The sequence below is a fragment of the Poeciliopsis prolifica genome, unplaced genomic scaffold (assembly GCF_027474105.1).
Source record: "Poeciliopsis prolifica strain line A6 unplaced genomic scaffold, Auburn_PproV2 SCAFFOLD051, whole genome shotgun sequence".
NCBI classification, from domain to species: domain Eukaryota; kingdom Metazoa; phylum Chordata; class Actinopteri; order Cyprinodontiformes; family Poeciliidae; genus Poeciliopsis; species Poeciliopsis prolifica.
Window position 1 is genome coordinate 1,403,385 of NW_026562426.1, and position 25,899 is coordinate 1,429,283.

The following is a 25,899-nucleotide window of genomic DNA, read 5'->3' on the forward strand; positions in this document are numbered from 1 at the left end:
GACTTCAAAGTGTGCGCCAGCCTTTTGGAAGGCAGTGCTGCAGATGGAATGAGTTTTCCCTGAACCAGAGGAAGCAGAGTGATCTTGGATTGGGCTCATCCAATTCCACACCTTCTGAAAATGAAAATGGCTTTTTGGACAGTTCGGGAAACGCAGCGGTACAAGACGTTTGCCCAATTGCCTGGGACCGGTACTTTGCACAGTCACAGTGTGGATGAGGCTGACTTGTATGCGCAGACTCGCTCACTTCTTTATGTCCTGCATTGCCTCAAACTACTCCTGGTTGTATGGATCCGGCTGCTGCTGGTTGATTCCATAATTCCAGGCCAGAACTTAGACTTGAGGCACCTCACAGTCATCTAATGGTTGGCATCATGAGTAATTTTGCTTAGTTAAGCTAATTTACAAACTTATGGTTTTTAGGCCCGAGCAGCTAAGCGCTGCGAAGGCCTATTGTTTTCCTACTGTTTCTTATTATTATTATTATTATTATTATTCTGCCCCCTAAAGAGGGGCCTTTTTGGGGGCTTTATCATATTCAAAAACTCACCAAACTTGGCGGACGCGTAAAGGGAGTTTCAAAATTTTGTATTTTAAGGTCATCGCAAAAATCCCATAAGAAATGGCTCAATAGCGCCACCTAGAAATTTTCAAAGGACCCTTTGCTATTCACTTACTTTATCCTAGAGACATGACATTTGGTACACTTGTAGAGCTCCCCAAGATGCTCAAAATTTACAATTAATGTCATAGTGCAAGTATCACAGGAAGTCAGCCATTTTGGATTGAAGGTCAAATTTTCACCCCATTTTTGCCGTTTACAGCCTTCGTATTTGATCGAACTCCTCCTAGGGATTTCGATTGATCAGCTTCAAACTCGGTCAGTCTGTTCAGAAGGCATGTCCCATCTAAAGTTATCAAAACTGTGAGTTTTTGAGTATGCTGAAGGGGGTTAGCAGGGGTCAAAGTTCACCTACTCGCCATAAAAAAAGAAACTGCTATATCTCCTACACAAAAACTCACAGAGGCACCAAAGTTACTGTGATTGATCATCATCGGTCTCCTACAATACCCTATGGTCAAGTGATGACATCACTTAGGCCACGCCCCCTGAGAACAGGAAGTGTCATGTTTTACTGTGAATGGTCGCTATCTGACCCCTTTGACCTCATCAACATGAAACTGTGCCCAGACACCGAAGACATGTTGGTGTATTGAGGACTCCAACCCCGACCAGCTTCAGTGCAGCAGGTGGGCGTGGCGGCGTGGCGAAGTGACCTGTAACGCCATCGCCATACGTTTGGCTCTCAATTCCACAATTTCGGGCCCAGCTGCTCCAAATTCACAAGGATGGACCCTCATCTACTCCCCGACAGGAATCCATCACAATATTTGGTGGGCGTGGCCTAATTTCTCTATAGCGCCCCCTAGAAAACTTTAAATGATCAGCCCCAAGCCATGCTTTAACCTACAAATACGAAACTTTGTACACATGTGTATCATGTCAGAACTTACAAAAAAGTCTCTTGGAGCCATGGTCTAAACCCCACAGGAAGTCGGCCATTTTAGATTGAAGTTCAGATTTTGACCCCATTTTTGCCGTTTACAGCCTCCGTATTTGATCGAACTCCTCCTAGGGATTTCGATTGATCGGCTTCAAACTCGGTCAGTCTGCTCATAAGGCATGTCCCATCTAAAGTTATCAAAACGGTGAGTTTTTTGAGAATGCTGAAGGGGGGTTAGGAGGGGTCAAAGTTCACCTACTCGCCGTAAAAAATAAACTGCTATATCTCCTACACAGAAACTCACAGAGGCACCAAAGTTTCTGTGATTGATCATCATCGGGTGTCCTACAATACCCTATGGTCGAATGATGACATCACTTAGGCCACGCCCCCTGAGAAAAGGAAGTGTCATGTTTTACTTTGAATGGTCGCTATCTGACCCCTTTGACCTCATCAATATGAAACTGTGCCCAGACACAGAAGACATGTTGGTGTGTTGAGGATTCCAACCCCGACCAGCTTCGATGGAGCAGCTGGGCGGGCGGCGTGGCGAAGTGACCTGTAACGCCATCGCCATACGTTTGGCTCTCAATTCCACATTTTTGGGCGCAGCTGCTCCAAACTCACAAGGATGGATCTTCATCCATCCCCGACAGGAATCCATCACAATATTTGTAGGGTGTGGCCTAGAAAATTTTAAATGATAAGCCCCAAGCCATGCTTTAACCTACAATTACGAAACTTTGTACACATGTGTACCATGTCAGGACTTACAAAAAAGTCTCTTGGAGCCATGTCTAAACCCCAGAGGAAGTCGGCCATTTTAGATTGAAGTTCAGATTTTGATCCCATTTTTGCCGTTTATAAACCATTTCAGTAATTCGCCACTTGGGGTCAGTATTGCTCCACAAATGAAACAGCAGATAAACAGGATGAAGAACAATATCAGTATTTCGCCAGTAGGTGTCAGTGTTCCTCCACCAATGACAAACAGATCACGGGCGGATGGGCGCGAAAACTTTGTGAGAGCGTTGCCATAAAATTTCTAAAAGGATAGAAATGTCTCAGATAATTTTTGTTGAATTAAATCATGTAGTAAATGTAGCGTTTTCTTACTTCTTACAAACCATTTCAGTAATTCGCCAATCTGAGTAAGAATTACTCCAACAATGAAATAGAGTGCTTAGAAACACAGCTGAAAATGATGAAAAATGACGAACTGTAGTACTTCGCCATGTGCATATGATCGGCTGTAAATTACACGTGGATCTTCCGACTGACGCCAAATTGGATACGTATGACCTTTGTTGACCTCTAAAGAGCAAAACAGCATTGAAACGTAGTTTGACTCCACTGCGCCCCCTACATTAATCCACCAGCTATATTTCCTCGCTAAACCAATGAATCTGCACCACATTTTTTTGGCATCGTCAAGGAGCGCAGCCGAACGCATCGATGCGTACCACCTGGTGGACGGGCGCAGAAACTGCGCAACAACTTCTTGTGTTAGCACGTGGGCAGCGTTGATGGAAACTGAGCAACAGCTTCCGCGGTGCGGGCGGAGGCGCAGAAAACTGCGTGAGAGCTTCTGTGGTGGCTGGCGTGAGGCGATGGTTGCTAATACCCGCGGTGGCAATAGGCCGGAGCGGCGCTTGGCTGCGAGGGCCGTTCGAGGCTGCTTGCAGCTTTAATTTTCTCTTTGTATTTGAAGTTGAATTATCCAAGTACCCCAATGGAAATACAACAAGAACACCCAACACAGTTGGAATACCGACTGGGAAGGTCTGGGTTTGAAAACATCACCAACATGGTCTGCTAAAGCATTAGCTTCTGCATTAGCTCCTGCTAATTCAATCTGTACTTAGAGACTACAACTCTTGAGCATCAATATTTTATACATTTTGTAATGTCGCATTTGGGTTTATCTCTTGTTCTTTATGGTCCGTGTTTTCTTATGTTCTCATTTCAAATAAAGCTATTGGGAAAAAAGAAAAGAACAAAAGGAAAGTAAACTGAACTTTTTTTCCGGCCACTTCAAAATAAGAGCATGAATATACACGCCAAACTACTTGAGTCCCGAACAATCGATGAAACTTCAACGCAGATTATGAACGTTATTCACAAAAACAGCCAAGTGAAAGAGCCTTTTAGCATTTAATTAGGTGGAAGCTAAGTGTGCTAAATGCTTTCAAGGTCAGCAAAAGTGCTAAGTGAACGACTGGTTCTGCTATTCGTGGATTAGCAGAAGAGAGCTCACCATTTGCTAATGGGAATTTAAAGCACTCCAGCGGCTAGCCGTTGAGCTAACATCAACTTCTTACGTAAAGATAAAAAGTGGGGATTTGACGTAAATATTTTCTTCTCCCTTTAATTTCGCATTGTATCAAATCGTGGTTTGTTGGGTAGATGTTTTAATATGTTGTTTCAGAACAGATCCGTCTGGAGGTGCGGTTGGTAGTTTTTGTTTAATCAATCAACAGTTGTGGGAATATTTCATAACAAAAAAAAAAAAATGTTTCAGTCATTACGTGCAGACAACCCAGTTGACAAATTGTATTTGAAAGCACCTTTTAGTTTAAACATGTAATAATTTGTCTTGACGAGTGAATTTTTTCCAAAGTAAAGAATGGTTGATGGTTCTTATAAGTTTGGACCAGTGTGAGTTGTTAGCAAGAAATTCTTTGAACGCCACAAGTGGCTGGATTTGGACTTTTTTTCTTCGTCGTAGAAAAAAATGATGAATGGGAACTGTGACCAATATGGATATGTTTTAAATAACACTGCATTAGTCAAGTATGAAAGAGCCAAAGTGAAAGGTCCATAAGTCTCTGTGGCAGAATATATCCAACTGTCTCCAATACTAAACCTATTACTACGTTATGACATCAAACTGGTATTTTTTCAGACCAGTAAATCATGAAGAAAAATCTATTTCTGCAGTCAGTTCTCAGAAAGTCTGGCTGGAACAAAAGAAACGTCTTGGCAAGGAAAATATATCTGAATGTGCTCGTATATTCAGATATATTCGAATTTTTATATTAAGTCATATTTTATTTTCCAATATAGTCAGACACAGCGCCTCCAAATTGCACTTCATCCATCCGCACCACAAAAACCTTCACTAAAGCAGAAATGTTTCTCTATACGAACATCTTCAAAGATCCAAACATTCAAATATATACTTATGCTAAACAACAACAAAAAATGTCTTTGTTGACATGTTTTCCACGTTTAGCTTTTAAGCATGATCTCTTGCTGTTTGCGCGCTCTTGCTTTGAGATCTTGTGGCATTTCTGTTTGTCTGCTATTATGCCCCAGTTATGTCAGGAATCATCAAAGCCACGACTCTCTGGATCACATAATGTATTATCTCCCTGATTACTGCTTGTTAAAGGCAGCTTTGAACCGCCGTTGTTCTCGGCCACAGGAAGAGAGGGGTGGGGAGAAAAAAAATATAAAAAATAGAGCATAAAAGGAAGAGCAGAGTAAAAAGGGTGAGGTAATAAACAAAGAAACAGGAGGAGGAGGTGTGATGGGTCCGTCTGAAGCGCGACGCCCCCTACTGCTCATCTTGAAGAAGCCCTGGAGGCGGCCCTCCCTGCCTGCCCACTTCCTTTTTATCTTCTCTTCAATTTAGTGGATGTCTGTCCAGCAGTGGCGAGCGCTGCACCTCACACACACACACCAATGCAGAAATAACAAACCGTAAACTCACAGTTTTTTTTTTTTAATTATTGTTATTATTATTTATGCTTTGCTCGTTTAGATTTTTTTTCAACCTATTTTTCTGAGATTCACACGTACCTAAAAAAAATTTCAACTTGGCTTGCTTAAATTTATCCTGCGGCTGTTTCGCCATCAGCTTCTGTGCATCTCAAATCTGGAACAAACACACAAAAAAACTGCAAAATCGCCGGAACACCGAGATCCTTTAAATCGAGACTAGAAACCCACCTGCCTTAATTTGCTTTTGAACCATTATAATCGGATCACTGACCGACATACTTTGATCCATGTTGATGATTTGGGTTTTCACAGCTGCTGCTGATTATTCAGCTCTGGAAAAAGACGAGGAGCCCGCCGCACTGAACCGCACTGAAAACCTCCTGGTTATTCCACCAAATGTCGAGTTAACTCTTCCTTAGTTCACTCAGTACTATTGTTGTTTCTAGATGAATAGGAACTTTTTTTTGTATTATGTGTCATGACCTGTCAATAGTTCATAGAATAAAACATGTGTACAAAGAGTAAAATCTAACTGGTCACTCTAAGTGGTCTCTTCATTTTTCTTGTTAACGTAAAGCACTTTAATCTTCCGCGTTCCTGAAATGCGTCGCGCAAATAAATTCGTTTAATTGATTGGTTTATACCATACAACTTATTGCTTTTGGTGTGTCCTTTAACGCTTCATTGTCCTCGTTCAATAAAGGTTTCAATGAAGTCATACAAATGAACAGCTGGAAGTTATTACAGGAAGTAAAGAATCTCAGCAAATGAATAAATAAATGAAACATGCATAAAAGGGACAAATGAATGTATGGAGCTCCTCCCTTTGTCTCGGTTGGAACCGTCGCTCGTGTCATGAGGCTCAAAGACAAAAAAAGAAAAAAAAAAGGAGTGTGTCTGACAGTTTGGAGGACGTGGCTCTCGCCCTGTCAGCACTTCCCTTCGTGGACGGGTAATTTCAGTAGATCTGCCTCACGTAGAACCGGCAGCCTGTCAGCCGATCTCCTTATCCATAATGGAAGAGTGGAGCCCCCAGAGCGATGGCTGCCAGCCCCCCTTCACCTCTTCAAAAGACACGCAAAGACGGCATTAATAAAAAATACCACCCCCTTGTGTCCCGTACTGTCCTATCACCAGCGGCCTGTTTATGCAGGTGTGTGATTAAAGAGGGAGTGACTGGATATCAAGCAGGCAGCCTGGGTCACATAACTTCTTTGAGAAGTTATGTATTATATGAGCCGCTCGGTGTTTTCTTTTAATCGTCGCGATCAACCACACACCAGTTAATGGTTCACAAAGTTCAAATACGGCATCCAAAAGAGCATGCAGTGCACCACCAAATAAATAATAACAATAATAATAATGATAAATGGAGACAGTGCCGCTCCCAGGCAAAGGAACTCTTAAAACAAGCAGATTGTGGCACGAGACAGCCACGCTAGTGTTCAAATCTTTACACGTCGTGTGAAAATAAACATTTGCGGCGAGGATTTAAGGAGGGAAAGCTGATTTACAAGCACATCTGCTTCCTCCGGCACGAGGATCAGGAAGGTTCGCCCTGTGTTTCACAGCTCCCACTGGCGCGCCGGCGCTCCGTGGAGCTGCAGCAAAATCCTCGCGCCTCAGCCACAAACGTGTTCCCATTCATTTGGCGTGAAGGCTTCACCGGGAGCCATCTCTGAGTTAGAGGCGCGAGTCGAGTCCGGCGACCTGAAACGACGTCATCAAGCGAGACGGATTCAGATTGAATTCCTGCCGAGCGGCACGCGCCATAGAAACGCAGCGGCGGCTCTGATTCTCGTCAGAACCGAACCGGAAGGAGGCAGAAGCATCGAGACGTTCAAGAATGAAGAGAGGAGCACGTCAAGTTGGCGCCGAGTCAGCAAAAAGTAAACAAATAAATAAATAAAGGGGGTTTGCTTAAAAGTCAAAATTAGAGCTCAACAGTATCCATACCACTGGGAGATTTAGATCTTCAATGATCAGTATCCCACCGAGAAGTTTGGATCTCACAGAGGATGAAACAGAAAACTAGAGGATTTACTTACTTACTAACATTTAATTCTAAAATGACAATTACTCGTACCATTATAATAATGTACAAAAATGAAAAACAATTGAAGAAAGATAGGTAGACAGCTAGCTAGATAGTGAGAGGGTCAGAAAGTTAGCTTGTGGGCTAGCTGGTTAGCTAGGTCATAGGTCAAGCTCATATGACCTGCTGCTGCCTCAGCTTTACACAGGGCAGAGTGTAAGGCTGATGACCCGTCTGACCACTGAAGACTCATCACCATCAGACTGGCCCTCGACCTCCAGTGATTCATTTTGTGCAAACCAGCTGAAGTCCAGAGAGTCTAAAGATAAAACTCCTGTATGATTCCAGGCTTCACTTCACTTTCCCCCAAAAGACTCGATTGGAACATTTTGCAGCAGGATTCGAAGCAGAATGCACAACCCGCAAACAGAGGCCTTAGCTCTCCACACGGCCGTCACGGGTTCGATTCCCGGCCTGATGACCTTTGCTGCAGGTCCCTCATTACCCACTTTCCCGTCCGACCACTCAACCAAACAAAGGCCGCCGGCGCCAGTAAAACCTTTAAAAAAAAACAGACTACGTCCAAAAGAACGTTACGGTCAAACAACCGGTTGCTCTCACATTTTAAAGCTGCTCATCAACTCCAGACTTCAAGGTCCTTCTATAGACCCGCCTGCTCTTCAGCTAAACGGAGCTCGACATGTTAACTGTTTCTACTTCTTATTGTTATTTTCTTTTGACACTGTTTTGTTTCTGTCGTGTCTGTTTGATCTTTTTTCCATCTTAACCAGAAGTCATGACGTGCTCTCTGCTTCACTACGGTGAAGCTTGTTTGCTGTAAAGTGTTATGTAAACAGCGTTGACATTGGCATAAAGTGGATCTACTTCATAAAGAGTATTGCAGCTAAAACCAGCTGGACCTTCTCCTCGATAAGCCTACGTGTGTGCTAACAGCTAGCAGCCGCTAACAAGCGATGCTTTGCTTCAGTGAAGGTCTGAATAGTTGCCTTGTGTCCTTATCCGACCGTTTTCCTGCTAGATTTCAAAGCGTCATTGTTACCGAGTCACTCATCCAAAGAAATATTAGAACAAAACGTTTTCCCAAGGGCAACTCAGCTGAAACCTTCAATCATGTTTAAGCTTTAATTTTTCATAATTGCATTTCATTTCCACAAAAGAATGACACTAAAAGCACCACTGTCGTACTTTTACGTCTATTTTTCTTGTCATGAGATTGTGTCAACGTCCCAATGAAGAAAATGTATCCATCATTTTAAAACCGAAAATAATAAATAAATAAAAAAAAAAAACCCGGTCGACTTAAAAACGACAAACTTTTCAGTAAATCGAACCGATCACTCAAATCAATTATGGTTGCCGCTTGCACCGATACCTCAACAGAATTACTACATATAACTTCATTCCTTACTGAAATCGATACGGGCACATTCCATTATGTAATTAATGAGTTTGCATAGCATACAATCAAAATACTCATTCAGATAGAGTTCCATCTTCAGCATGCTTTCATGTCTCAATGCGCCCTTTCACCAACGCTGCGCCACCACTGTTTAAAACAGCTGCTTTATGAACACATGAGTTCTTCTCCTGCTGCCTCCTGAAGGTACGGTTGCAACACAACCGCATGTTCAGAACGGAAGCCGACAACAGGAAATGTTTTGTGTAGGTTTCCTTTTCCTTTTGTCAAGCAGGATCCCTGTTGAATTCGTCATCACGCTCTCATTTTGTTAATTCTCCAAAAACCCTCCCTTGCCTCCGAGTCGCTAGCGTTCCCCTCTGCAGAAACCTGACGCGTTGATCTCATGCTACCCGACAGTCGAAGACGGCAGAGCCATTCATCTCGCTTTTTTGATCCCGCTGCTCAGGGACTTCAAAGCCCAGAGGTCAGCTGACTCACCGTACAAGAAACTCCCAGCTACACGGGGAAGCAAAAACAAAACAAAACCCAAAAACACCCCGTTGACAAACTGAAGGATGACTCTGGAGTAGCTATGAGAAAAGAAACCAAACAAAATAAAACTGTAGTTTCATGATCTTTTACGTGCTTTGGACAATGAAACCACCGGGGCAGATGGCCCGTTCTCGCTCCTGTCAATTAAGATTCGGACAAAAAAAACTCCACCGCTTGTTTCTTTCACTTGCACGTGCAAGCTGTCCGAGTTTTAAAGTCGCATTATTCATACGCCGCAACAATTAAAACGTCAACACGGAGAGGAGGGGGAAAAAATATGTACATTATTCATAACTGTCCTCCAGGGAGACTGGCACTCAGAGCTAATGAGAGGAGGAAGCTTTGAAGTCATGGAGTCGTCGGCGAGGTGAGCGGCATGAATTAAGCCCCGCCGTCAGACTTTTTGCTGTGTGTGGAAGCCTTTCAGACAGTCCACCCGAACCGGTGTGCCGAATCTCTAACTCGGATGTTTAACCCAATTTACTCAGAGAGTCAAATGCCATGAAAGCTGCAGTATGTAACAAACAAAATATGTAGATATCTGCTGAAACTGTCACTATGCTGTGACACTGGATGGACAATCTGAGAAAAATCGAGCTCGTCTGCCTTCCCCCAGTGATGACTAGAAACAACCAATCAGAGTTAGGGGGCGGGTCTCGGTGCTGCTAATCATGTGCTTCATCCGTCACTTGCTCTCTGCTACAATATCGCCATTAGCCCATTTGGCACCACATTCATGTGGTTGACTGACAACGCCAAGGCACTCCTCTTGACTCCGATTGGTTGTTTGTGACTGTGAGCCTCTGAATGCTAAGGCTGCTAACGTCTGGGGCGAAGTTAGCATTGGTGGACGGCGGATGAGCTGTTTTTCCTTAAATAGTCCGTTGTTTCTCTGTCATTAGAACATATATAAGGATTAGAACCCTCATAAGTATGACTGACAGCGCTAAGCTCCTCCTCCTGGCTCTGATTGGTTGCTCTGGTCTGGAGCGGTGCGTTCCATTGGGCAGCAATAGGGAGGAGGGGGACGAGCTTGAATTTTTCACAGATTGTTTGTCTCATATTATACTATGTAAAAACATAAATGAATAAATAAATGAAAAGTTACACACTGCAGCTTTAAATTACTTCTTCTTTTCCCCACTATTATTTCTTTGAGAAAAAAAAAACAGAGGTCTCTTCTTGGTGTCGAAGAAATCCCAAGAACTTGTGGAGAGCAGCCGGAGAACGAAACAGACATTAATACTCCATGAGGATATGTGTACGAAGACAAGATATACTTGTTGTCAAGTGGAGCAGAATGAATGAAATATGCTATCTGCCGCCCGACAGCGAGGAGAGGTGAGAAGTGTGCTGGCGAGGAGCAGCTTGGCGAAACAGAGGAAGCTCCGCCAGCGAGACCTGACCCCCTTTCCTGTCGCTGCCGGTGTCTACCCTGCTACCCTGTGCCACGCTGATACCGTATCTGTCCAAACAGATGTCCGCTCCAGCCTGTTAGCATCCCCCTTCCCTGCTTCCCTACGTTCGCTTTAGCCGCCTGCTGATGTTTTGCCCGTCATGGTGCTCTGTCGCGCCCTTGTCTCCGTAAAGCAGGCGACAGGGCAGCGATAACAACAACCCCGGCTGCATAGGGGAAGCTGTATGCGCGTGCAAAAAAGACAACAACAAAAAAACAGCAACAAAAAACAAGGTGTCCGTGAGGTGACACATGACAGGGATGACTAGCGAGGGCAAAGGCGGTGAAAGAGTTTGGCCTACCTCCACAACGAACTCTCCAACACCTTGGTTGAGTCGGCGTGGTAATACTTGGTCAGGATCAGGATGACCTGCAGGAAAACAAGGAGAGGAAAAAGATTTAGAAGAAGTTGACAAAGAGCAGTAGGGAGTCAAAGGCACAGATTTAAGAGGTAAACTCTAAATTTAGAGTTTCAGTCATTAGAAGCATCACTGATTTCCTTTGAGGTAATAAGATAATTACTCGGGACGAACCCATCCACGCTTTATATAAACCATAGTATCGGCCAAAACCGATATATTGGTATGATTCACCAACCTACAAAGGATGAGACAAAGCTCTTTTTGAAATTTTTCTTAGAGCTTCTGTTCTTGACAGCAAAGGTCTGCTGGGGTTTGCGATGCAACGGCCAGACGGTCAACCGGTCAGGCAACGCGGCGTTGCTCAGAAGTGTGATTGACGGGCTGCTGGGGCGTTCTAGGTAGAGGGGCAGACAGAGATCCCCCGGACTAGCCCCCAGGCTAGAGGGGGATCTCCCCCCCAACACAGGCTGTTTTATCTATCTCAGATACTCCTAATTCATCTCAATGTAAGCAGCAAACTCACCATAACATCGCTGAACAGTCTACAGGCTCCGCACACTTATGATTTGTAACGTGTGACGACTGTGGTTGACCAAAGTATCAGATTCAGGATTTGCGTGGGGCTGGGTGAAAGTCAGGAAAGAAAATATGGCGGGAAGTAAACGTATGCTTGAAATCCGTTTGAGAAATGATAATATGTGGTGTTTCTCAAATGACTATCAAAGTTACGGCTTCAGGCGGAAATATTTTCTAGGGAATGTTTTAATTCTTGTCGGGTAATTTGCATGAACTACAGCTAAGAGCTGCAGTGTTGCCTCCAACATAAGCAAAGTCTCACCGCCTCCAGCATTCAGTCTGCAGCAAATATTTTAAATCAAAACAAGAGCAAGTTTTTCAATGTTACAGCAGAGAAAAAAAGGGGGAATTCTTGATGGTCATGAAAATATCTCCCTCTTTCACTCACTGTTTATTTTCTAATCTAATAAAGACATCCTCCATTTCTTTCTTTCTTTCTTTATTTTTTGCAATGTAGCATGGGTTAGCAGGTAGGCTCCCTTCATTGAAGAAAACATTTTAAACAATATGTATGATCTATATCCCTATAGCATATCCTTTTCATTGTATTAATTTAATTCATTTAATTGACCTTTTAAATGCAGGTTTTAACATTTGAGGTTTTTATGGGAGGTTTTTTGCATGTCATCTTAAAATTTGGACATTTTTTTGGTGTATTACTCAGAATTCCTTTTACTGTCATCATGCAAGAAAGCGCTACAAAATCTGAAATGATTCTCCACGCGTTGAAGTGGCCGATTCATTATTAAGGTTATTTAAAGTTCACGAAAGATATACAAGCAGAAAACAAAAATGTACAATTTTGAAGGGGGGTTTCAAGACCAAGGAATGAAAATAGCCAAATAAAAATGTGATTTTTATGGTAGCATATTATAAAAAAAAATAAAAAAAAACGCATTCAGAATTGACGTGGACGGCACAGAAAATGCGGATCGTCAAGGCAAATAGAAACGTAAACTCAGCATTGACATGTAAAAGTAAAAACAAACAAAAGGCAATAAAAAAAGATCAATCGACCTGATAGGAGGATTAGATCTGCCTTGTGCACCATCAGTGGCCAACTCTCCACTCCCTTCATCCAGCCCCTCGCCGCAAGAAACCACTAAATCTTACCAAGTGGTTTTGCTCTAGTTTCAAGTATTACACATGGAATAAGACAAAAGTGCCTCTTCAGCAAGATAAACTGGCTTGTTTTAATATTAATACCTTAATATAGATGTAAAAACTACAAGTCCCACTGGCAGATATTTTTCTCATGTTGGAAGTGAAATAATCTGTGGTAACAGTACTTTTTTCATTTTAATAGAGTGAAGGGCGAGTCATGATTCCACTACAGCAATATTTCCACTGACCTCCGTTGAGCCACAAATCGGCGACAAAGAGAAGTAACATTTGGTTCACATGAAGAATAAAGTCACACTGGGAGAAAAAAAGAAACAAAAACAGCTGAGCATCACATCAGCCAGATTCCTGTATCGCTGCTCTATTGTACATAACACTCTGCACCAACGGTACAACTTGGCAGCTGCCGGCTGCAGCTCATTGGCCTAAAGGGCAAATTTGGCAGAGGGTGAGGAACCCCTTCTAATGCCGGAGAATACGCTTCTCTGCCAGCCCGTCATTTGTGATTCAATACCAACAAATCACAGTGGCATACTTTGAGTGAACAAGCATCGGAAAACATGTCACGCCAAAGCGATCAAAGTCTGGGAGCTCATTACTCTTCGTGAGCAGTGACAAAAAGAAGAAGAAGAAAGAAGCCCCTTCGCGCTCTCCTCATTTAGATAATAAATTGCTGGGAAGTTCGCTGTGAACTCCCTGACCGAGTCGCGGAGGAAGTTCTCCGCCGGAGCCGACTCTGTGACCGCATTGTTGGCCACTGTGGGTTTCTTGTTTGTAAGCATGAAGACGGTGACCCCAATGGGCTTTATTGGGGGCGCAGGGAGGCAGGAAAAAGTCAACAGGACGGTCAGGACCCCTGGACGACTCCGAGACAGACACAATGGAGGCTTTTGACAGGCGAGGCCAGAGCCAGGCTGACTGTGAACTCCGCTTTGACAGTTACCGTTTGTGTCCAACGCATTCCTATCAACCGGGCATCACTCATTCAGCTCATAAAAAGGCACAAAGTGTCCGAGGAACAGAACGCTCGGGGAAAATAACGACACGGACTCCATCTGCCCAACTGTAAAAAGGGGGAGGCGGGGGAGGCTTCACATTCTCCAGAGAGATCTCATGCACAAACAATTAATGACAGGCTACAACTCAGCAGGGCTAAAACATGCTCCCCTAATATAGATAAGATTTGAAGCTGCAGCATGTAGCTTTTACAAAAAATGTGTTTCCATATTTGTTAAAACTGTCACTGTCAAAACAGTGTAATGTGAAACAAATCTGTCCAAAATATTCAAGCTCCTCCACCACCCCCCTGAGCTGCTATTGCGGTCTGAAGAAAAGGAGTATCCCCGTTCAGGAGGAGGGTCTTATTGCTGTCAATCAACCTCCTGTATGCTGCTCAATGTGCTAAAGGTGGAAAAACAACAGGAAAACTGTTTATCCACCTTTATCAGTGGCTATGCTAACTAGCCTTAGCATTGGTAGAGGGCTATATTGTGGTGAACCAGCTGTAGCGCAGCACAGAGCATGCAAGAGGGTACATGTACGAGTGTGATTGACAGCTCTAAGAACCTCCTTCTGGCTCTGATTGGTTGTTTCTGTATCTGGTGTATTTCTGCAAGAGGAGCTTGATTTGTTGAAATACCCACATCATTTTATGCAAGCATAATTTGTGGCAGGGAGAACATGGAGGCGAGTCATTTCCACATCCACAGCAACGCATGTGGAGCTGGCAACCAAACCACAGAGCAGTTCTGGAAGGTTGAAGAGTTGGTGTTTGATAGTTGCTTTTTTGTGTTCATTCAGATTTTCTTCACCTGATTTTGTCTCAAACCGAAGCACGAAAAACTGAAGGTCTTTTGTTCAGAGGGTGCGTAAATTTGTTAAACATCACAAGAAATAAAACTGAATTGAATAAAATATAAATCAGACTGGAGAAATTAGCTTATGGTCCCATTTTGTCTCTCTCTCTGGTTTCCCTCTCACACACAACAAGGAGACGTTCTCCTTAACAACCTCCATAACGGTCTTTTTTTTTTTTATAGGACCAGTTAAGAATAAAAACCATAAAGCTCCCAAAGACCAACCTGCTGCTTACCTTCCAGTCTGATAATAGAAGGTCATCAAAATTAGATTCCAACGGTGCTGAATTTGCTCATTTGCTTAGATAAAGAAAAGCTTCATTTGTCCGAGCAGCTCCTCGTTAGCCTCTGCTTTCCCTCTCAGCAGCCGCGTTAATGCTGAAGGATTGCTTGGTCACGTTGGCTTGGAGTCGTTCCGCAGATGGACCGATACTTCATGCGGTGTATGAGGCAGGCCTGTCACCCTGGCACCCGTTTCGATTTAAACAGTGGTTTCAGATTGCCGCCATTCATTAAAGCACCGAGCCAGGGAAGCGGGGAGGGTAATTACATGGACCTTTGCCTCTGGTTTCCCCGTGGTGCTTGGTTCACACAAAAGGCTTGTGCCGCTTCCCCTCGATACAGTCAATTCAGTAACGTGTCGAAGGAGCCCGGAAATGTCAGCAGGGGAGAATAGTTCGCCTCTGTGGCAGTTTTTCTGACCTAAAAATATACTTTGCTGAGCTTTTGTGGAAAAGGTAATAATTTAAAAAATTGTCTTCCAGCCAATGCCCAACTGAAACAGTCCCCGCTGTTTCTCACGCTGCTCCAGAGTTGGGGTGAACGACACAGACTTGAAGTTTCATCACAGAGCCACACAAAGCAGCTGCTTCCTCAGCAGTGGGTCATGTAGCTTCACTTCCCCATAAGAAGGTTCTCCTAATCTTTGAAAAGCCCGTGAAGCTAAGAATAAACTTTTTCTTTAAAGGATTGTGTGACACTTGTGGCCCTTTGACCGAAATCTGAGAACAGAGGAAAACACGTAGCAAACGTTTCCTGGACAGGAATTGAACCCGAGACGGCCGTTTCACAGACTAATCAGCACCGACGCTCCAACACCAACCCACATACTACTTCACAAGCTCACACTCCCTGGAACATTGAACCGATGGACAGCCTCTCTCAAACATGTCCACTAATGCTCAGGAGCATAATCGTCTCAAACCTTTTGAATCTTTGGACTAAATCTGACCGATCGATCGCTGTCCTCAGTTTGACAACAAAATGTGACTTCTGAAAACGTTACCTGCTGTCAAACTTCAGGCAACCAGAAGTTTGCATCATCTTTCTTTTGTTTCACAACAAAAGAACGTAGCAGGGAATTCAACTTCTGAAAATATTCAAACTAAACACACTCCTTCTACCGTTTGGTAGCGTTACATCCACTGCAGGTGAATCAGCATTTCAGGACAACATCGAGAATAATGTCATCTAAAAGTCAAGTGGATTCTTTATGGCCATATGGACGGAAAAAAACACTACAAAGATCCAAAAGTCAAGCGTCTTGCTTTGCCTCTTGGAACAAAGCCAAGATTAATATTCACACGCCTGCTGCTTCACGATATATTATTTATGGATTCCATACTTTTTACTTCCAGGTTTATACTGAAACACTTAACTGAAACATTAATCACAAGGTTGGTGGTTGAGGTGTGGTTTAAATTGATTGCAAACTGTAAGCAAAAAAAAAAAAAAGGAACCCTTGACTGTGAGGAAATAGGCAAAATAAGAACTTTTCCAAATACTTCAAGCGAACAAATGTTGAGTGTGGCCTTACATATTCCCTGGCACTTCATTATCACCACTTTTCATTTGTAACCTGCTTTCCTTGTTGCTACATTCTCCGTTTTGATCTCTCTGCTTCGCAGCTTTAACTCTCCGTGGTTTTCCTCCCCTATCCAAGATTCCTCTGTTCTCTCATGAATTTCTGGGCAATTGCTATAATTGGGCACTGATCAAACTGGCAGCCTGCTTGTCTAAAAGGAGGAGCCTGGAACATTTATGGCTGGCAACGCTCAACCCAGTCCATGTGCATCCTCCCCGGTACCCCGTAAATTACAGGGTTCATGAACGACGGCGAGCTATCTTTGGCGTCGCGCATTACTGTAATTTCACGACTAATCCCGAAAGGCATCATCGGGAGCCGCGTTGAGACATGCTTTTCTAGCCAAGGGTGGCTGAATGGTAGGGATAATTTTAACCCATCAGGAAACTCAGCAGATCGGCTGATGCTTTGCAGCGGCAAACTGGAGCAAAGGAAGCGTTTGAAACGGGTTGCTTAGATGTGTGATAATCCGCTGTTGGGAGCCCGAGGTCATTGAGACTTTGAAAGGAACCAGACGGAGAGGGAGGGACGAGGAGAAGAAATATCAGATCTGGGAGAAATGAAAGGACAATTCTATAAATCTAGAGATGAAATGGAGGCGAAAAAGGGAGACCTTGACAATGAATACAACAGGACTAGGGCACTATGTGATTTTAAAAGACATAATTGTTCTTCCATTAGCCTAAAGGTAGTTACATAACAATATGAAGAAAGATGCTGAAAGAGTGCAGGTATTCAGGATGATGCAACAAACCACTTGGTAATCTGATGGCTTTAATAAGGTCAGAAATCAATAAGACTAAAGAATATAAATAAGCCTTTTGACCCACAAGTGTGTTTATTGATTACAAATCTCTTGGGAAAAGGCATTACGGTTAGGAAGATTTGAGTCCTAACCGTAATGTCTAAACCTAAAACAAATGATAAAAAAATAAGGGTTCTTGACATCATCTGTCTTGTAGTTTTTCCAGGGAAAAAAAAGCATAAGGACAATCTCATGTTAATAAAATCCTGCTGTGAAGGCAATAGAGGCAATTGGGAACCGTTTCCCAGAATTCAACACGAGTGGAAGGCAACACACTGGACTGGTGGCCAGTTCTTCACAGAGCCAATCAGCTCAAACCTAAAGCCAATTTATTTCAATATTTAACCTTGCTGCATATATGCTTTCCATGTTCTAATTCCATGTTGAACAGTCTGTTGCTGTTTGGTTCTACGTCTCAATTTTTAAAAATTACAACGTGCGATTCAACCTGTATGTCTGTGCTTATGCTGAACAACAATCAGAACATAAAAAGTTATTGAGTTATGACACGGTTTAATTGAGAGAGTTAAGGATTGTTGGGTTGAGTAGAAACTCTTAGTTATAGTTAGAGTTCAAGTAGTTTACTACTTTCAAAAGGCTTCTTTAGCCAGCATTATGGAGTACTTTGAGAGACTGATTAGATACATTTAGAGATTAACAAGCTCTGTGAGTAAACCCAAACCAGCTAACCACTGGCCGCTAACGATGCTAAAGTTAGCTTCAGAGGGGTTTTTTGACTGGGCTTTGAATTCTACTTTTAATAGTCTGCTGAATCTATCCAGCGTTTGATCATCCGCAGGTCAAAATATGAAACACACATGACATAAACCAGAGCTACACTGAGATTTCCAAGACATTTTAGCTAGCTAACACAAAAGGGAATATTTTCAACGTTTACTTCCTCACATTGAGACAAACATGAAAAAGAAGTTCAGTAATAATTAATACTCAACCAAATTTATTTCACTGTGATTGGACGCTATTTCAAACAGTTTACGGTTGCAAACATTCACCTCTGTGAAAAAATAAATATTTCCTAAGTATCTAAACCTTCCCCAAAGCCATAGCAAAACCATCTAAACCATAAAAAAGTCCTAAGATTTCTTTAAGAAAAAAAGGGGGGATTCCTTCACAGTCAAGTACCAAATTGACACTTACTTTTTTTTTTTTTAAATGAATTAATTAAGACTGAATGTCCATTTTCAGATGTTTCAAAACCAGAATAGTACAACGACTCAGATTCCAAACCGCAGTGTCGATCTTATTTAATGAGGATTGGTGTGAAGCGATTACTGCTGCAGCCAGAACATTACACTCACACATTTATTCATGTAAAACATTATTTACTCCCGCAAAGAGCTTTTTCTGGTGACTACAAAGTATTTGCATGGAGGCTTAATGTGAAAACTCATCTTCCTGTATCAAGAAGACAATTTTATTAGCACATACTGGCGCATAATTTTTAACACATCGGAAAGTGCGACTTTAATCATGGCAGTATTTTAGCTCCATATACTCATAATGACAGAACAGTTCACAGGCATCAGAGAGCTGGTGGCTTTTAGGAGGAAAATGGTGATAATTTGTAATTTTTATCTCTTTCGTGTTGGTTAAAACATTGAGATTGAACTTTTTAACCAATTTGCAACTTTGAAAGTTACAAATGCAAGATAAAAGATGAGTGTGTGACTGTGCTTCGGCTGGTTTGTTATATATATATATATATATATATTTATATATATCTATATATATAAAACATTTGCAGAAATCCATATTAAGCTGTGATTAAAAACACAATCCTTGACATAATGCAAGTACCTGCAAACCCCCGTCACCCCATCCTCCATTAGCACGTTTATTGTTAATCTAGTCTAGACCTTGGACTAATGCAGAATTCCTTGATTAGGTACAAATTCACACATCAGTCAATAACTATAGAGTTATTATAATCCTGATTTGTTTGTTTCTCACAAAGTCTCATTAAACCTTCTTTCGTGGCTGGAGAGAAAAAAACGAACATGAAAGCATGTTTATACTTGATATATTTCAGCTTCAGGTCTGTTTGAATTTTAGGCTTGCAGTTGGAAAATACTCTAAACAGATTAGTACTAATATTTATTTCACTGTGTGATCAGTTGATCAGACACTGATTTATGTTTTTAAGATCTTTTGTTTCCTGTTAGTTATGGTGATTTTTTTCTCTTTTTTTTTATCATGGCCAGCAAAAATATAACATTTAAGGTTAGTTTATTACTTCAGACTATGGATGCACTGATCCATTCTTTCCACTTCCGATACTGATATCAATACCTGAGGTTTAATATCAACTGACACCGATCCGCTGAATTAGCTACACTTTTTTCTTCTTCTTTTTTTCTCTATAAGACAGATATGAATGCGCAGAATTACAAATGAATTTGATAACTCTACACCGACACAGCACACTTAAACACACCAATAGCGTCACAAGCCTGGTCGGACATGGAAAAACAAACTTAGGCAACAAACAGCCAATGTAAAATCAATAAATTATGAAATTGCTCAAAGCACAGAGTTGGACTGAATAGATCCGACCTTATGGGTCAGACACGTCGTTACCAATAATCAATCTGGAACAGATACCTCTAATCAGGACAGGTAGAGATGTTAATGTCGAATCTACTTGATGTTTGCCTAATAGGCACGTAAACGGTTTTGATTTGTAAAAGGCGCCTTAATATCAAACAGCCGTCCTTCCAACGTTTTAAAATATGACGCCTGAACAAATCACTACATTTTCCAACACCGATGTATAAAAATTAGGCATAAAATGTGCATTTCTTTCAATTCACGAGCCTTTTGTAAGTAGCGATCACGACCTTCAGTTGATGCGGTGGAAACATTTGTTATTTCTGAAATGAAGTCTCAGCTCTTCCAAGCATTCATGTCTGAACATGATGCCGGAACATTTCCAGATCAGAAGAGTGCGCAAAACATTCCGATTCATCACGTTCCTGTGTTTTTAATAAAAATCAGATGTGAATGAATGAATTAAACGGCCAGAATGAATGAAAATGAATTCATGAAGTCCAGTCCAGTCATTACACTCTGGTCATATTCCCGTAAATGAATGAGTAATTATTTCAGGGAAATGGTCAATTAATTACAAGTGAGAATAAATGCACTATATAAAAACAGATCAAGTGAATGCGTAATTTTCATAGAATATTTATTTTGTTTGCAAACAGTGGATAGAAGGTTTGGTTTTATGGCCTCAGGCAGCAGAGCTTTTCATCTAGTGGATTAAATTTAGCAGCTGACTTCTTCTGAGTTAGGAAGAGAAATAAATTCACCATGTTGTCATAAAATAGGGGTCTGTATCTGCGTTTCTAATATATTACTTTGCTTAATGTAAACACTGCAAGTTCACAAAAAAACCTGTGGTTTTTCAATGAAATGTTTTGCTGCGAGGATGAGGTGTGTGTTTTGTTTTTTTTGTTTTTTAATAGCCATATCAAAATCAGTTTATTTCATAAAACTGTAATGGAAACTTTTTTTTTTTCGCGTGTCACCAGTCACATGATCGACAATCAGGTGTGACTGCTGGCGGAAACTGCAAAGAAGACGACAGGAAGTGGTAGTGATGATGGCGCTGCACGATTTTTAATGATTACCACGCAAACAAACTTATTCACATGTGACTCTAAAGGCATTTCTTATTTAAAGAAAACACTACAATTGAAAAATTGTGGGGGGATTTTGCCCTGACATTAACCGAATATTGATAAAATTTAAGGTAAGGTAAAATTACTGTTAAGGTAATATCAGCGTATAACCCGAAATTGTAGATCAGCAACTAGAACAGAACAGATTTTATTGCCATCCAAGGGGAAATTTCTTGTTCGTTGACAAACCACTCCATTAAATATTAATAATACAATCTGAGTTAGAGTGGCATGAAGATGCTCAGTTTAAATTAATTCAAATATCAAGATCACTAAATTTCTTTTCATACACAAAAATGATCTGTAACATGATGATGTTGCCATCAGCTGCACACTCTCACGGTTTGGACGGAGTTTCCTCTGCGTCATGTGTGAGGCGATGATGATGACATCATCACGGGGATACAATTACAAGAATCACAAAGTTATGTAATTCATGTCCTGATGAGAAAAGTCGCTGTTATTGATTTGTGTTTTGAAGTCCAGCTGCCGGCCCTCTGAAGCTGCGTCGGGTTTCTGGGTTTTATTACTATGGTTAGATTTATCATGTCTAATTGTCGCTCGCGTTTCTTCGTCCTACATTTCCACGTGGCTCCTTTCCCGTCCCAGCCCCTCCCTGCGTTTGTCTTGGCAGACGTCGCGAGTTGTGGCGGCGGCGACATCACGACACCGACTGATCCTGTCCCGGATGCAGCTGCTCTCCACAGCCCAACAGCTGTTGTTTCCGTATTGTCATAATCCCGCTCTCTCTCTCTTTCCCCCCCCCATCATTCTCCTCTTCCATCGCTCCTGTCAACTCTCTGCTTTTTCTGAAATCCGGGTTTCGCCTTCACCCTTCCTCTCAAATCCTCCGGCCTCGTAATAAACGCCGCACTCTGCGTCCGACTTTAAACTCGGCAGAAAAACAAACACCAGAGCCACACATCATTAACAAATGAAGCTATTAACCACGGAGAGGGGGAGCGGAGGGCTGAGATTGTTTTGTTAATGGCAGTTAAAGATGGTTTAGGGAGCTGGTGCAAAGGAGAACTGGAGTTGAGTGCAACATTAAACACTGCAAGGGTCTGAAATGGGCACATTTAGTCTGAGAGCTTCTCTAATTACATGAATGAGAAATATTCTTTTTCTCCGTGCACATTAATATAAATAACGCTTCCAGCGAAGCATGCTTTAATAAGTTTATCCTGCATCCCACACTGCAAAAGCTCCACATCTTAAGAAGCATGTTTGGTTGCATTTCTAGTCCAGATATCTTAGTTCACTTGAAATAGGACAAAACTAACTTACAAGAACATTTTCAAGAAATAGTACTAGATCCACGAGCAGGTTATTTCACTTATAACAAGAATGTTTTTTCTTCTTTTTTTTATTGTGAAGAATAGGGACCAATATACAGAAAAAAATGCAGTTTCAGCCCCAAAAATATAGAAGAAGAAAGCGCTCATTCTTTGATTATTCTCAGAAATTTTTTTGGAAAAAAAAAAAAAAAACAATTAGGAAATTTGAATTTTCGACTTGGAAATGTTCTACATTTTAAAGTTGCGGGTCTTCGACTTTTTTCTGAGATTAGTCTAAAAATTGTTTTTTTTTTTAAAGAAAAACTGCAACTTTTCCACCGGAGTAGTTGTCTGGATTTTACTGGAACACCTCTAAGGTTGTTTGACCGAAATTTACTTACTTTCCTTCTCCACAGTGACCCTGTAACACCCTCATATTTTTCCCACGTTTTAAGCGAAAACCTATCAGTGAAAGAAGAATTTTTCATGAATATTAAGGAATTATTGACTAAAAACAAGCTCTTATATCTCTATGAAAAGTTCCTTCTAAGTTATTTTAAACTGGACCAAAATTCTTGGTTAGATTCTGAGTTTTTGCAGCGTTGTCGAATGAATCCTCGTTTAAATGAGACGCAGAGATAAGGCGAGCTCTTTGCTGCTTTCGCCTGTTTTCCCAGCATGTTTCCATTTTGCTGACTCTCTTAAAGGCGGCTGCCGTTTACTGCAACATTTTTCCACCTTGTCATTAGATGCGGTTATTTCGCAGCGCTGTGTTTACTCCGTTGGAAATGAGGGTCGTTATAATGCCAGCCGTCGAAGCCACGGGGACAGAATATGGAAATTGTTCAAAACTGAATAGAAATGGCTTATCAACATAAACAGTCGAGAGAGAGAGAGAGCTAACGGAACGAGCCAGGCCTGGACTGATAAATGATTACGATAAAACACAAGCAGAAAAAAGTGCTGGGGTTTCTGCTTCAAACACAAACTGGATTTATTGCAAAAGTTGGAGAGTTTCAACTGCAAGGTCAAAGGTCAGAAGGAAGATTGTATCAAGTTAAGAGTCTTAAGCGTCTGAAATCACAGACATGGCCGTCCCAACAAGCTCTGTGGCTAGGTGTTTTTAGCTTCCCAGGCAGCATTTTGTATTTGGAATATTTTACATATGCTCATTACATAGAAAGGTTTTCTGTGAAAAATTTGGAAGCTATGTTCCACAGATAAAATAACTAATAGGCAACTCCATAAATACTGAACCACAAACAGATGGCGATGCGCCATACTGTCACCAGGTCATTAGTTTAGTGTTTCTTTGGTGCCAAATTAGACAAACTAAAAGTCTGTCTTTTTAACCCAAAACTGTCTTGCTTGGCTTTTTATCATTATCCCTGCTGTTCTCACACATGTCCAAACTAAACAGGTTTACTCTGATCAGGAGTAAGAGGCTCCCCTTCATTGATTGGAGACTGATTGAGGATTTGATCAATACCGGCTGCTGATCACAAACACTTAACCTGCATTGATTAGAGGTAGATGTCTGCTTGGTGTAAAAGTACGCCAATTAACAAGCGGCAACAGCAGTGGTGGCGGTGGAAACGGCTCGAGGACCACCTGGCTGGCGAAGGATGAGAAGCAGCAGCAGATGAAAATAATTCTGGAGGAAAAAGAACATTTTATGAAAATGATGCTGACATGTAAATGTCAATTATCCGATCTTTAGCCTTAGGGCATAATGAACGATGTGGTGAACACATCTGGCTTAAATTCTGAAAAAAGATCCAAGGCCATAATGTATTTTAGTTCATTGCTTCTGGCCCTTCACTGTATACAGTGAAAACCCAGATTATCTTAGCCTGATTCGAATATATTTGATGATCTAAAATGTTTGTGCGACTGACAGAAAAAAAAAAGTCAAAAAACATTCGAAATCTGCACACTTTTCTTCAAAATAGGAGATGGGAAGAACACTGAGTCAGGTCAGAGTTACAGGAAAACCGTTTACCCGTCATAGATGGCCAAGCTAACTACCTTATCGTACACAGGCTTGATTGACAGCGCTAAGACCTGCCTCCTGGCTCTGATTGGTTGTTCCTAGTTAGCACAGGGAAAAGGTGGAACAGCTCGACTTTTTTCCTACATGTTACCTTTCTCACGCCGTAGCATCATTACAAAGTGACGGATTCAACAAATATGGGAAAATATGTTTATTTTTATAGAAGAAACATTCTGCAACTTTAACAATAAAAACCTGACGGAGATTTAGTTCAAAGCAGAATCTCCGTAATGGCAGCTTGTCACATCTGGTATAAAGTTAAAAAATTTTCACTGTTATTCTGCTTTTAGGCTCCATAGGTTCAGTCACAGGTTTGGGACCAGAAATGTTTACCTTCCCCTGAAAGTCCAGTCAAACAGAGACTCCCAAACTAATAAGTAAACCCATTAGATGTGACGCTGTCGCTTTAATCAAACAGAGCATTAAGACGGATCATTGAGTTTGATGCCTTTCATCCAGTGTGCCTCAGTACTCAGCCTGCTGGTTGTTATGGGACCACTTGGGGTTACCAGAGGTGAAATGGTTCAAGCCTCTCAGATTTCACCGCTCCACACGTTGCACAATCTAAGCTGAATAATCACATGAAATGCAGACAGACAGTTTCAAAGTGCACTGCCGACACATTACAGTGGTAGAGAATTGAAAACGAGGTAATGCACTGGCTGTTTCTCTGACACCAGGAAATGAGCTGCATTGTTGAACTTGTAAGTAGGAATTGCACCGACCTCACTTTTTTATTGTCAGCACATAACGCAGCCGCTGCAGCGGCTTCTGTCCGATGAGTACGACGAAGGAGGTCTAAGCTACTGCGTGGAGCTGTTGTGTATTCGTTTTGCGTTTCTATTCCGTTTGAGGCTTTTAGGTTTCCGCTTGAAAACGCGCCATCAATGAAGATTCCAACTGATTCCAAATGTTCGACGGACAAGTCTGTCTGGATTGGTCGCGTATCTAAAACCCTTCAATTTCGAATGGGTTATGACACATAATTTACCCCTGTACTAATAGAACAATCACATTCAGGTGTAACTTGCCTCAGTACTGGTTTGATTCGAACGTAACAGACAGAAAATTAAAGTCTGTTTGTTGCCTGGGAACCTTCCTGATGCCCTCGGTTACAGCAAACTCTTGAAAGAGGTCGTAGTCTGCCAGATACCCTGGCCCTGCTCCCTGTCACACACCATCAGTAAGCTCTTGCTACTTATTTCAACCTCCAGAGTCACACGCATGCCCGCGTACTTTCCACCCACCCCCTCCAGCTGCCTTCATCTCCGTCTCTCCTGTGGCGGGACCCTGGGTTCTGGTGCTGCTTTAATGCCCTGTCACACTTCATTTAGCCACGGAGCAGAAAGAGAAATGGAGTGTGATGAGGGTGCAGACTTTCATACATTCTGCATAGCTGCCCACAATCATATATGTACATGAAACTGTGGGCTTGTCCATGACCACAGGCAAATTTAGGCTAAGCCTCACCCCCCACCCCCTTTTACCAAGCGATACAAATGATCAACTCTGAGGCAATCCAGAATTCATTGACCGCCCTTGGTTTTCTTCCCAACTACCTTGTCAATATCCAGCGTTTTTTTTTA

At 41.9% G+C, this 25,899-nt stretch overlaps 1 protein-coding gene across 3 annotated transcripts in view; it reads right to left on the bottom strand.

Annotated features, from left to right (window-relative positions):
• sorcs2 (sortilin-related VPS10 domain containing receptor 2) overlaps positions 1-25,899 on the bottom strand; it is a 270,943-nt gene that overhangs the window by 168,340 nt on the left and 76,704 nt on the right. For all 3 annotated transcript variants that reach the window (XM_055058490.1, XM_055058489.1, XM_055058488.1), the window contains exon 2: positions 10,997-11,064. In XM_055058490.1, the coding sequence (XP_054914465.1) occupies positions 10,997-11,064 (68 nt within the window). The remainder of the gene's footprint in view (positions 1-10,996; positions 11,065-25,899) is intronic.